The sequence below is a fragment of the Geospiza fortis genome, unplaced genomic scaffold, assembly GCF_000277835.1.
Source record: "Geospiza fortis unplaced genomic scaffold, GeoFor_1.0 scaffold1, whole genome shotgun sequence".
Taxonomy (NCBI): Eukaryota; Metazoa; Chordata; class Aves; order Passeriformes; family Thraupidae; genus Geospiza; species Geospiza fortis.
This window is the reverse complement of record NW_005054320.1, coordinates 7,985,442-7,996,521: the sequence shown is the minus strand read 5'-3', so window position 1 is coordinate 7,996,521 and position 11,080 is coordinate 7,985,442. Positions and strand designations below refer to the sequence as shown.

The 11,080-nt window shown below is 54.0% G+C and overlaps 1 protein-coding gene across 1 annotated transcript; it reads left to right on the top strand.

Moving 5' to 3' along the window:
- The first annotated feature begins 39 nt into the window (after positions 1 to 39).
- On the top strand, positions 40 to 11,074 carry PIANP (PILR alpha associated neural protein). Its single transcript, XM_005420600.2, has 6 exons — positions 40 to 267; positions 6,550 to 6,618; positions 6,758 to 7,272; positions 7,418 to 7,499; positions 7,736 to 7,963; positions 8,112 to 11,074. The coding sequence occupies exons 2-6, from the start codon at positions 6,602 to 6,604 to the stop codon at positions 8,131 to 8,133; spliced, it is 864 nt and encodes a 287-aa protein (XP_005420657.1). The 5' UTR covers positions 40 to 267; positions 6,550 to 6,601; the 3' UTR covers positions 8,134 to 11,074.
- The last annotated feature ends 6 nt before the right edge of the window (positions 11,075 to 11,080 follow it).

The following is an 11,080-nucleotide window of genomic DNA, read 5'->3' as shown; positions in this document are numbered from 1 at the left end:
AGGCAGCGAGCGAGAGAGACAGAGACGGAGAGAGAGAGAAAGAGGGGCTGGACCAGTCCTCGGCAGCTGTTTATTTCAAGGCATCTCTCGCTCCCTCTCCCTCAGCCAAGGCTCAGCCTCAGCAAACCTTCCTCCTCCTCCTCTTCCTCCTCCTCCTCCTCCTCTCCTTCCTTCGTCCTGGCCATGAGAAGCACGGGCAGCAGCAGCTGTGCTCCCCCAGCCCTGTGCTCCGCCGCCCCGGCTGCGCCCCACTCGTCTCCCCGCAAGGTAAGTTCATCCTCTCGGCCCGGGCTTGGGGGACAGAGTGGGGACGGGGCTGCAGGGCGGGGGGAGAGGGGGGCTGCATGCCCGTCTCCAAGTCATCTCTCCCCGTCTCCTTCCCTGTGTCCTTTCTCCCCCTTTTTCTTTCCCCTTTCCCGATCTAGGTGCTCTGTCTCCTTCCAGCCGGCTGTCTCCTTCCTCCCCCCTCCTTTTCCTCCTCTTTTAGTCGGGGGCAGGGGATGCCTGAGGTGCCGGGAGGGAGGGGGCACAGCCGAGGGATCGCTGCCTCTTACCCTCCAGCTCCGGGCTCCATCACAGACCTGTTGTGCTGGAGCACTGGAGCCTGCGCTGAGGAAGGCGACTTCAGCCAAATTGGCGCAGCTGGAGAAAGGAAACAGAGGGGTCAATCCCACCTCCTGCCTGGCCAAGGGTGCACCATGCAAGAGAGAGCAATTCAGATGTGGAGACTCAGCACTTGGAGCACTTGGATGCCCGGGAACAGTAGGAAACTGGGAGGCAGAAGATTGTCAGACTCATGACATGTATTGCAGGCAGGCACTAGATGGCAGGGGACCGGCATCCTAGAGTGCTGCTTGGAATGGGGCCACACTCACAGTTCCCAAATGCAGGCAGACTTGAGCTCAGAGGACCATTGATGGGCTTCACACGCCCATTCCCTCGCTATGAAAACATCCAAATGCAGCATCACCCTTCCAGCCCTGCGTTCTGCCCCAGCCTAGGATCGCCATTCCCAGCCCATAAGTGCTCACCCTGGCAGCCTGGCACGGGAATTCCTATCGGCAAGTCACTGAACGCTGCAGGACCTGCACTGAGTCAGGGCGAGCAGTGTCAGCCCCTCCGGGATCCTGCTGGATCCTCCTGGGTGCTGCCACCAACCCTCTCAGCCTCAGACATCAGCCTGACATGAGCCACTGCATTCCAGCTGCTAGCCCCCAAATTCAGCCAGCTCTGGGAGGTGCTGCCCCCAGCCCCATGCAGAGTGGGAACTCTTTCCATGCATCTCTACCACCAGCATTCAGATTCACAGTCCCAGCTGCCAAAACTCCTTCGAGTGCAGCAGAATTGTCTCCCTGGGTCATCTGCTCTGGGATTCCTCCCTTTCCCTGTCCCCACCCAGCCAAATCCAGCAGGCCATATACATAACCCCTTTCCACCAACACCGGGGTTCCTGGTTCCTGCTGCCAGACCAGCAATGATTGCATCTCTGCCTCTTGGACCATTAACTCCGGGGTGTTCATGGCCACTGAGGAAAATACAGGTGTGGTGTGCCCAGGGCATCACGCAGTGTGGGGGGGTCTCACTGCCAGTGCCTGAACTCGCTCTGCTCAGTGCTTGGAGAGAGCTGCTAGGTTCCGTGGTCCCAGATCACAGACTCCTATCAGTAGCTGTCACCACAGCCCTTAGTGCTGGCTGAGAGATTAAAAAATGACAGCCAACCTAGCATTCCTTCTCTGTAAGGAGGGGTGGGTCCTCCTCAGGTTTGTTTTGATTTTTCATCACTATTTCGAGTGGAATCGTTGCAGTGGGGGAGCTGGGTGAAGCAAGGATTTGCATGAAGCTGTCGGTGCTGCGGGGTTGCTAATGGTGAGCGTTATTTCAGCCAGCAGTAAGTTTCATAATCTTGGCCCAGCTCTTGTGAATGTTCCATTTTTCAGGGTCATGAGCCTCTTTACCCTTCTTCCATCCCTTCCCCCTCTCCCCAAACTGGTTGGCAATTTCATTGTTCCAGTGGAATATATCCGTCATGTGAGGTCATCGCTGCATAAGGAGAGGTGATTGATTGCTTAGGTCGCTGGGGCCTGTCCCATGCTGGGCTTTGAAAGCTGGTTTGGAGACCTTGAACCGGACTCTGTGCTCAAAGGCGAGGGGCGATGTGGGGTGCAGAGGGGCACGGTGATGCATTCCCGGCAGCTCGAGTCGCCGAGCAAACAGACTGCTGCATTCTGAACTAGCCGGAGCGCTCTGAGAGCAGACAGCTTCATTCCTAGAGGCACAGGATCACAGCAGTCAAGCTCTAGATGTTACAAAAATACAGATAGATCATCATCTGCCAGCTGAGCCAGACAGAATCGGGTGCAACTCTTTTCCTATCCCCGGATGGAAAGAGCCTCTACCCGCTCCTCACTAACGCGGCTTGTGTGCGCTTGGCTTCATCCAACTGCTCTCCAGTCAGAGCTGATCTCGGCCAGGCATCGAGAAAGCTGTGAGATTCTCAGATTTCAAGGCCAGAGGGACCATTTTGATCATCGAGAGACTGACCTACAGCAGAGCACAGGCCAGAGAATTTCACCAATTTAATTTCCTGCGCCAAGCCCATAACTTCTGATTGAACTGTAGCATCTCTTTTAGGAATAGAGCCAGGCAAAGGCTGCAGGCAGTAGGGAACATACCACCTGCCTAGGTGAATTGTGCTGGTGTGTGACCCTCTTTATTAATAGTATTGTTCCTCATTTGAATTTGTCAAACTTCAGCATTTTGTAACAGAAGGTTACAGATTGCACTTGATGCGAGGGAGCTACAGCACATGGCTGGCACCTTGGTTCTTTTATTCCTGTGATGCCTTTTTTATTTGGATAGGATTTATCTGTGGCATTGAGATATACAAGAATCCTGAACACGGAGAAGGAGTAAGCGAATCCTAGGGCTTTCCTGGGGCACAGCAGTATCTGAACTCCAGAGCTCAGGGTGTCACATTCAGGGTTTATTCAGAGCTCCCTGCTCTGAGCAGGAGTGCAGCAGGCTCTGCTCCTAGCCATTAGGTAGGATGTAAATTCCCAGCCCCCCCTCAGTGAAGTGCTATGTATGCTTTGGGGCATGGCTACTGAGATCTGCTCTCTCATGTCCCAGCAGCGGCTGGTCCATGCTGCAGGAGACTTACAAAGAGGGAGGAAGCACAGATGGGTGTGGGGAACAGCAGCAGGATTCATGCTTCCATCCTGCAAATGCATGAGAGCAGCTCCTAGCAGATTAGCCCCAGTCTGGAGTGATGGTGGGGTCCATATGCAGCAGCAAAGAACAGTGTAATTCTTACTCACTGCTTTCAAGCACCAAGATTCACAAACTGAGCTCAATGAAGTGCCCCGGGGAAACAGCTTTGTCATTCACACTCTGTCATCTGTGCATCACAGGACCGGAACGCTGAGATGAAGGCTCTGTACCTAGAGTGAAAGTATACAGGTTTCCTGTTCAGACTCTGGGAGTAGCCCTGTCCAGTTTTATTGACATTAGACCTGGGAAACACATATGAAAGCAAGAGCCTTGCCATGAGGTACTGGTGCAGAAATTCAGTCTCTCTGCTCTGGCATACAAAGGCTTACCTTGAATGGTATAAGGTGGGATTTATACTCCCAGGTAGTGAGAGCGTTGGCATCCCCTCCTCTGCTCTGAAGGTCTACCACTTTATTCAGGATCCACAGAGGGAGCTGCATCCAGAGCTGAAGGAAGGGCATGTGTTACTCTTGCCCTCCAACACAGCAGGGTCGGTGCCCAGGACACAATCCTGCTGCCGGTGGCTGACCGCAGAGTGCCCCAGACATGCTTTGTCTGCTGTTTAGTCAATAATCCACAGGGACATCCATGCTCCATTTCAAACATAAACGCTCCAAGCACACTGGAATCCAGCTGCTCTGCCTGGTATTTTCACCTGAAACCTTCTTTTGCTCCCACACCCTCCATGCCATGGGAGACAGCTCTGTCCTGCTCCCAGCTCCTCCACAATCAGTCCAGGGCGTGCCAGTGCAGGACAGAGTCTTTGGCCATGATCTCATTAACAAACCAGAATGTGTGGACAGAGACCAACCAACTTTGCATCATCCCTGCACTCATCTGGAGCCACCTTTGGGGTGGGGACGTCGGGAATCACCAGCTCTTCACTCTAGGCAGCAGAACCCATGCACAGCAGTGTCTCCAGTCTGAGGCTTGCACCCCCGTGTATGGGCTGTCCCCTCCCTGGCATCATGTGCACATGAGGCGGTCAGTGGTGGGGCTCACCCCTCCTCAGCTCATTCCATACATTATCTGCTCCATAGGCCTGAAATTGAGACAACCGTGTGTGAAAGCCATCCAGGATTTGGCTCTGTAGGGTATCTTATTCCCAAATTTTCAACCCTGGAAGTCCATAGACTGGGGTGACATTGCTGGAGCTCACAATTTCAGCTTAGAAGAACAACGATGTCTCCATTATGAGATCTCCCAACGAGCCAGGAGAGCGCAGTGACCCCAGCATTCCTACCCTCAGGCACAGAGGGGGGCAGAGCCCCCCGAGGGCAGAGCCATCACTGTTAGGAGGAGTGCTAGAGCTTACATGTGCACCACTACTGTGCCACACTTCCCTGTGGGACTGGCACTGAGGTCTGCCTGCACCTGGAGAAGGTAGCCCCTGCTGGGATGGCACTGTCCAGCCCCACATCTCCTGCTTCCCGATGCAAAGCAGCCTCCTGCCCCCCCAAAGACTCGAGCAGGCTCTTCATCCTAGGAAACTGCTGTCCCATGGTGAGTCCCAGGCATGGCCCCAGGCGCTCCAAGCCATCTTCAAACCTCTCCTGCAACTTGTGTGCCCTCCAGCCTGGGGATTCACACAAGGAGGTCCTCCATGCTTGGAATTCCTTCCCTTTCAAAGTCCAAAATAAATTCTGTCATGGATTTCTGTTGCCAGACATGATCTTCCACGGCATCGTGATCATAATCCAGATGGCCAAGATCTCACCAGTATCTGGGTTCAGAAGAAACTTGCTCCATTCTGCTGCCTCTCTGCAGAGCTGCATTTTAATACTGAGTCCCCTCCAAGGCTTAGAGGTTCAGGAGCAAAGAACAAAGAAATGCTGAGAATAGCTGCTCTTTTCTCCTCATCTTCATCTCAGGATCCCTCCAGAGACTGATCTTGCCCCGGAGGGAGGGGCAGGGCACATTAGCCAACAATTCTTTTTTTTTTTTCTGTGAACTTTGTTTAAATATTTAACAGAAGGAAACTAAAAATATCCCCGGTTAATGCAGCAGGAGCTAGACAGCTACTTGGTCTTGGGTGCCCTTCCTCCTGGCCCCTCTTCTCAGGTGTACATCACAGCAAGCCCTGGGTTCTTCCCTTAGGAAGAGGAAGTCTCCCACGCAGGAGGGGCTGCAGTTTTTGTTCAGGGCATGGGGTGAGCCGGGGCGGATGGCAGTAACCCCTCGGAAGCCGGGAGGTGCAGCACAGCTGGCTCAGGGCTGGAGGGGCAGCGTTGGCCTCGGCATGGACTCCCTCAGCTAAACATGCCTGTTTCTCCATCCCGGCAGCCACGGGAGGGCATGACCGTGGGCTGTCGGCATTCATGCTCTCCTCTTCACGATGAAGGAGCAGGCTGAACATCTCGCAGGATTTCTTTTTTTCGTCCTGTGCGTGCGTGTGGTTGCAGAGAGGATGCGGGGTCAGGCACTCAAGAGCTCACCGGGGAAGGGCCGGCACGGCGCTGTGCCCGGCCGAGGGAAGGGGGGCAGCAGCAAGGGCAGCAGTGCCGACACCGGGATGATGCCGGAGGGTGCTGAGCGTTCAGGGCAGAAATCCGGCTGAGAGGACCTGACCTCACTCCGCGTTTGTGTTGCTCTGCTGTGGGAGGCGGGAGAGAAAAGGGAGGAATAGGGGAGACAGGGAGGGATGGGACAGCGCAGAGGACATTAAGACAAGGAGTGTGGGAAGGTAATTTCATGTTAGCTAAGAGGAAAGTAAATACTAAATATTTGATAGGCATATTTTTTCTCTTAAATTCTTTAGTGAGGCTGGACTTTTTCTCGCTGATTCACTCTTTCTCAATCGTCTTGGTTTACCACTCTCATGCTTCCCCTCTCGCTCCCTCGCTCTGGCACACAATGAAGAGGCTCTTTTTTAATAAATGGATTACACACTCCACACTATAAATAAACACAGGAATTAAGATTCCAACTTGTTCCAGCGATAAGCAAACAAAGATGCTGAATCCCCCTCTCGGCCCTAAGACAGGAGAGTCCCCGGGGAAGCTCCGCATGTGCCTGGGCACGTGTGCTCCGGAGATCGCTCCCTGCTTTTGGGAGCATATGCTAAGGCATGTGTTTCTGGGGGGGACCTGGCATGGGGATGGGGACTACGCCCCTCCATGCATGGGAAGGCATGGGAGCAGGAGAAGGTGCACGTGTGTGCATGGACTCCCCTTATCCTGCCAGCCGGGAGCTCACCTGGGGTGGCACACACTGCCTGCGAGGAGAGAGCCATCACCACTGCGTGGGGGGACACTGACAGCCCTCCCTTTTGGTTCCCAGTGAAGAAGATGAGACAAGATCCTGACTGAGCAAAGACACTGTTGCATCTGAGATGGAGCCCAGTGCCTGGTAGGTTCACAGCTTCCCACACTGGCAGGTGAGGCGGGAAGAAAACAGGAGTGTGGGTGGTGGGCTGCTCCCGGCTGCTTGGCCTTTCAAAGGAGGAACGTTTAGATCAGGCTCTCTTCTTCTTCCCCCCACCCCGCAGCAGGATGCCTCCACTCCTCTCCCGCATCCACTCCCTGCAGCTGTGGCATCTCCTCCTTGTCGTCTTGGCCGTCCCTCCTCCTGGCACATGGTCTCTTCGCTCTCGGGGCCCAGCAGCCCCTCGGCCTCTTTGCACCCGCCGCAGCCCCTCGGCCCCACGGTCCATTTGCATCTGGGAAAGGACCTCACAGCCGGAGCGGGATTCCCGCTCGGATTCCCGCTCGGATTCCCGCTCGGATTCCCGCTCGGCCGTGCCGCGCTCGGGCTTCGAGGACGGCATGCCCTCCTCCCAGTACCCCTGGGCCATCGTGTGGGGTCCCACGGTGTCGGATGAGGACGGAGGGGACACAAACTCAGCCAACCCGGGCTTCCCGCCGCTGGGATACACCTTCGTCTCGCCGCACGGGATGGCGACAGCGCAGCCCAACTCCCACTCGCTCCTGCACAACGCGGGGCTCAACCTGCGCGAGACCCCGGCCACCCTGCGGCCCTTCCTGTTCGGGCCCCGGGGGGAAGGTAAATCTGCGCTCTGCTTCTTTCACCCCTGGTGCCCTGCAGGAGCAGCGCCTTCTGCAAAACTCATCGAGGACCTCCCTTGCCCTGCTGCTCCCTGGGGACCCGAGGGAGCGGCCATCACAAGCCCCACTCCTCTGTCTCGCAGGTGTGGACCCCCAGCTGTACGTCACCATCACCATCTCCATAATCATCGTCCTGGTTGCCACTGGAATCATATTCAAGTTCTGGTGAGTGGGGTTTGGGCCAATGGAGGCTCTCACTGGGCCGGTGTCCACAGGAAGACTGTGGGCTTGGGACCCATTTGTCCCAGGGGTGCAGATCTGGTGCTGCAGTCCCTTGCAAGGTTTGGTGCTCGGCCACGCTGGGCTCTAATGCTGAGTGTGGGGGGGGTCCATCCCACAAACCTCTCTGTCATCAAGGGCTGGGGCTTGTCTTGTTACCTCACCCCTTGCTCTCTCCAAAGCTGGGACCGAAATCAGAAACGCCGGCGTCACTCGGGGCAGCAGAGCAGTGGGAGGCAGCAGGAGAGCCAGCAGCCCCTCACAGACCTCTCCCCCACCACCGTCAGCATCCTGGGGCCCTACGGCGACCCCCTGACCCCCACACCTGAGGCGGAGGAGTCCAGGCAGGGCCAGGAGGGTGCAGAGAAACTGGGTGGCCCCGGGAAGAACGCAGCATTCCAGCTCAACCGGTGAGTGGCCAGTGAGCTGGGGCAGGAGGGGCTGGCAGGGGACAGGGGGACAGGCACACTGAGGCAGGGCAAAGGTGATGTTGGCTAGCGGGAGGGGGGGTTGGGGCAATTTAAGCCCTCATTAATTTCCAATTCCCTCTTTCTCCAGAATCCCACTGGTGAACCTGTGACGCTCCCGGGAGAGGCTGAGCTGGCTCCCCCACCCTCTGTCACTGCTGGCGAGCGCGGACTCTCCCCGCCTCTGCTGCCCCAGGAAAAAAAGCAACCTCCTTGTGCCACGGCCCACCACCACCACCTCCTTTATTAACTAACCCCACCGGGATGTGCCTGGGCAAATGGACGAGCTGGGCCTCCTTAGCCTCCTGCTGGGGGAAGGCTGGGGTCCCGCCCTGCCCACGCAGGACAGGGTGACGAGAGAGCAGAATGGTGGGAGGGAAGACAGCTGGTGGTGGTGTGAAATCCTGACCTCCCCAGCCCCTCTTCTAGCATACGTGCACAGACACACTTGGATCTCCATGACTCTCTCACCAGTGCATGCCTGACATCGGGGGTAGGCAAGGTGGAAAGGCGTACCCCTGTCCCCGTGGGCCCTCACCCTCCGTGTGTCCCTTCCCATGTTGTGTGCTTTGCAGTGAATGTCTGGAGTTCAGTGGCTGCAGGATTGCCTGCCAGGTGACTCGGATGGTGGCAACCTTGTCTGTTCCTGAGACCTTGGCCCTCCTGAGAGTCCCAAGGGTGGGTGAAGCTTGGGCAGAAGAGGCTCACAGAGCACCTGGGCCCTCTCAACAATCCATTTCCTTGAAGGAAACATTATCTTCCCCCTAGGTGGAAGATATTCACATCTTTCCAGTTTCTTTCTGCCTAACACTCCTTTGGGTTTTTTTCTCTTCAGCTTGTATCTTTCTTCCTCTCTCCGTCCACAGTTTTTCCCCCTCAGTTCCCACCCCCATGCCACTTCTCTTGCCAGTTAAAGTTAGAAATTATTCCTTTAGCTTTCCGAATGTTTGGATCTTTGAAAGCCTCCTTGCTGTCCCGCTGCACCCCTTCAGCCTCCTTCTGCAAGGTTTTTCTGAATAACACCAGTCTGTGATGATGCTTTCCAGAAAATCTGAGGTGAAGCCCTCTGCTCACCGTGTTTCTTAGCAAGTGTCCTGCACACAGCTAAAGCATGGAATGCAGACATTGCTGAGCATGAAGAACTTGAATTTTGCTGAGCTCAGGAAGAGATTTGCTTTTGGATACTCCTGGCACAGGCAACAAGGCAGCAGACAGGACTCTGCGCCTGGGATGACCGAGAGCAGTTTAGAGCTGATCTTGGGAACACTGGAAGGGTTGCCATGTACTGCTGCTAGGTCTCTCCTGGAGTGCAAGGTGACTGGAAACCCATGAGGCAGTGCTCACCAAGGACATGAGAGAGGGGTATCTGGGCTCCCAGATGAAGCTTCATTCAGTTCCCCAGCTGGTTAAAAACTGAAAGCAATGGCACAAGTCATCTGTCCAAATTGGTTGCCTGCACATGTCCTTCAGGGCTGTGGTGGTCTGTGGGGCTGGCAGCCACACTGTCACTTACCTATGTGAGCAAGATCCATGCCTCTCCACCTCTTCCAGGCATGGACCCGTGGGTGTCACTTTGAGGATATGCGAGATGGCAAATTTCAGCTTAATGACAATAGTTCCTCTTGGCTTTTATGGACAACTTCAAATTAATTAAACCCCCACACTGACAACCACTGAGGTGAAAAGATGCACATTTAGATAAGGCTGCCCCTACAGTGTACAAACACCTTTAGCTGCTGTACTGATGTGGCCAGAGGCAGGAAAGCCACCCACAATTTGAAGGCCCTAATGCACTATACAAGGTCTCTGACAAAAGTGATCTTGGAGAGAGAGAGGCAGCCTTTCATCCTTTATCTCTGCATAAAAAGCCTGTTCTTTATAGGACAAAGCACAGGGAATTTCATAAGAGGCCTGGTTCTGCCCGTTTACCCAGCTGAACCATTAGGTGTTCTCGGGTCCCATCTGACTCACTGTGAAGGGCATTTAAATCAGAGTGTAAATTACAATAAGCTTCCCAAAAACAGTAGAGATTTGGAGAAAATGACAGGTCAAATAAAATTACTGGCTTATTAAAAGCACAGAGTAGCTGAAAGATGTAGGTGGAAAAGGACTCTGGAGATCTCTAGTCTAAGCACAGGTTGATTCTGTGCTTACAGCAGGGGATATTAGTGCTTTACCATAGATCGATCTGTTACTGAGCCTGTTCTTATTCAGGATCCATGCAAGGCTTGGGTGGACATTTAAGCTGCAGATGGATATGGAAGGACCAGGTGGCAGCTCCTGCTCATTGCCCCATTCATTGCTGTTCCCCCTCTCCCTCGCACGTCCCTGCTGGGGAAGGACATCTGCAGGAGGCTGCACTGCTGATTGCTGGCAATTTGCAATACCTTGAACTGGTTGAAGTAATTTTCCAGACCAGATTAATTAGATTGTTCTTTGATCAACAGCATTTGTTGAAACAAGGCCAGAGTTTAGACTCTTCCACTTCAATGGCTGTCCTTGGACTTTCCACATGCTGCGTGGAGAGAAGGTTTGTAAGAAAGTGGCAGGGGACCACAGGAGGCATAGTGAAAACATTTTCCAACACTTGATGTGGGGAAGCCCTGTGCTCTCCTGGAAGGCTTTTGTAAATTCTGCAAACAAATCAGATTTTGGTGGTTTGGGTTTTTTTTCCTCCCCCTTTTACATGTTTCTGGTTTTGGTAAAAGTATCTCCAGGGAGAGAAACCTTTCATGGATACTGTGGTAAGGGGAAAGCTGGTGAAGCTGTGTAGAGAAAACTCTTATAACAACAGAGGCTTGGGTACAATGAACATCTTTTCTAAGAACAATTTTCCTAGCCAAATACGTTTTTATGATAGTCATTCAATTTCTCAGACAAAACAGGTTAGATACAGGGAAACAACTTCATTGTTCTGCCGAAACATTCATTGCTATGCTCTGTCCCTGGAACAAAACACTCAGAACACATGTGGACACACAAACTTCTTCCAGTTAATAAATAATCTCACTGGATCTGTTTTCCCCATGACTGGAGCCTTATAAACCATCTTTCCCTCCA

Coding starts and splice junctions, on each gene's coding strand:
- PIANP (XM_005420600.2), top strand. Junction 7,273..7,417: donor GTTCGGGCCCCGGGGGGAAG/GTAAATCTGCGC, acceptor TCTGTCTCGCAG/GTGTGGACCCCCAGCTGTAC. Junction 7,500..7,735: donor GGAATCATATTCAAGTTCTG/GTGAGTGGGGTT, acceptor CTCTCTCCAAAG/CTGGGACCGAAATCAGAAAC.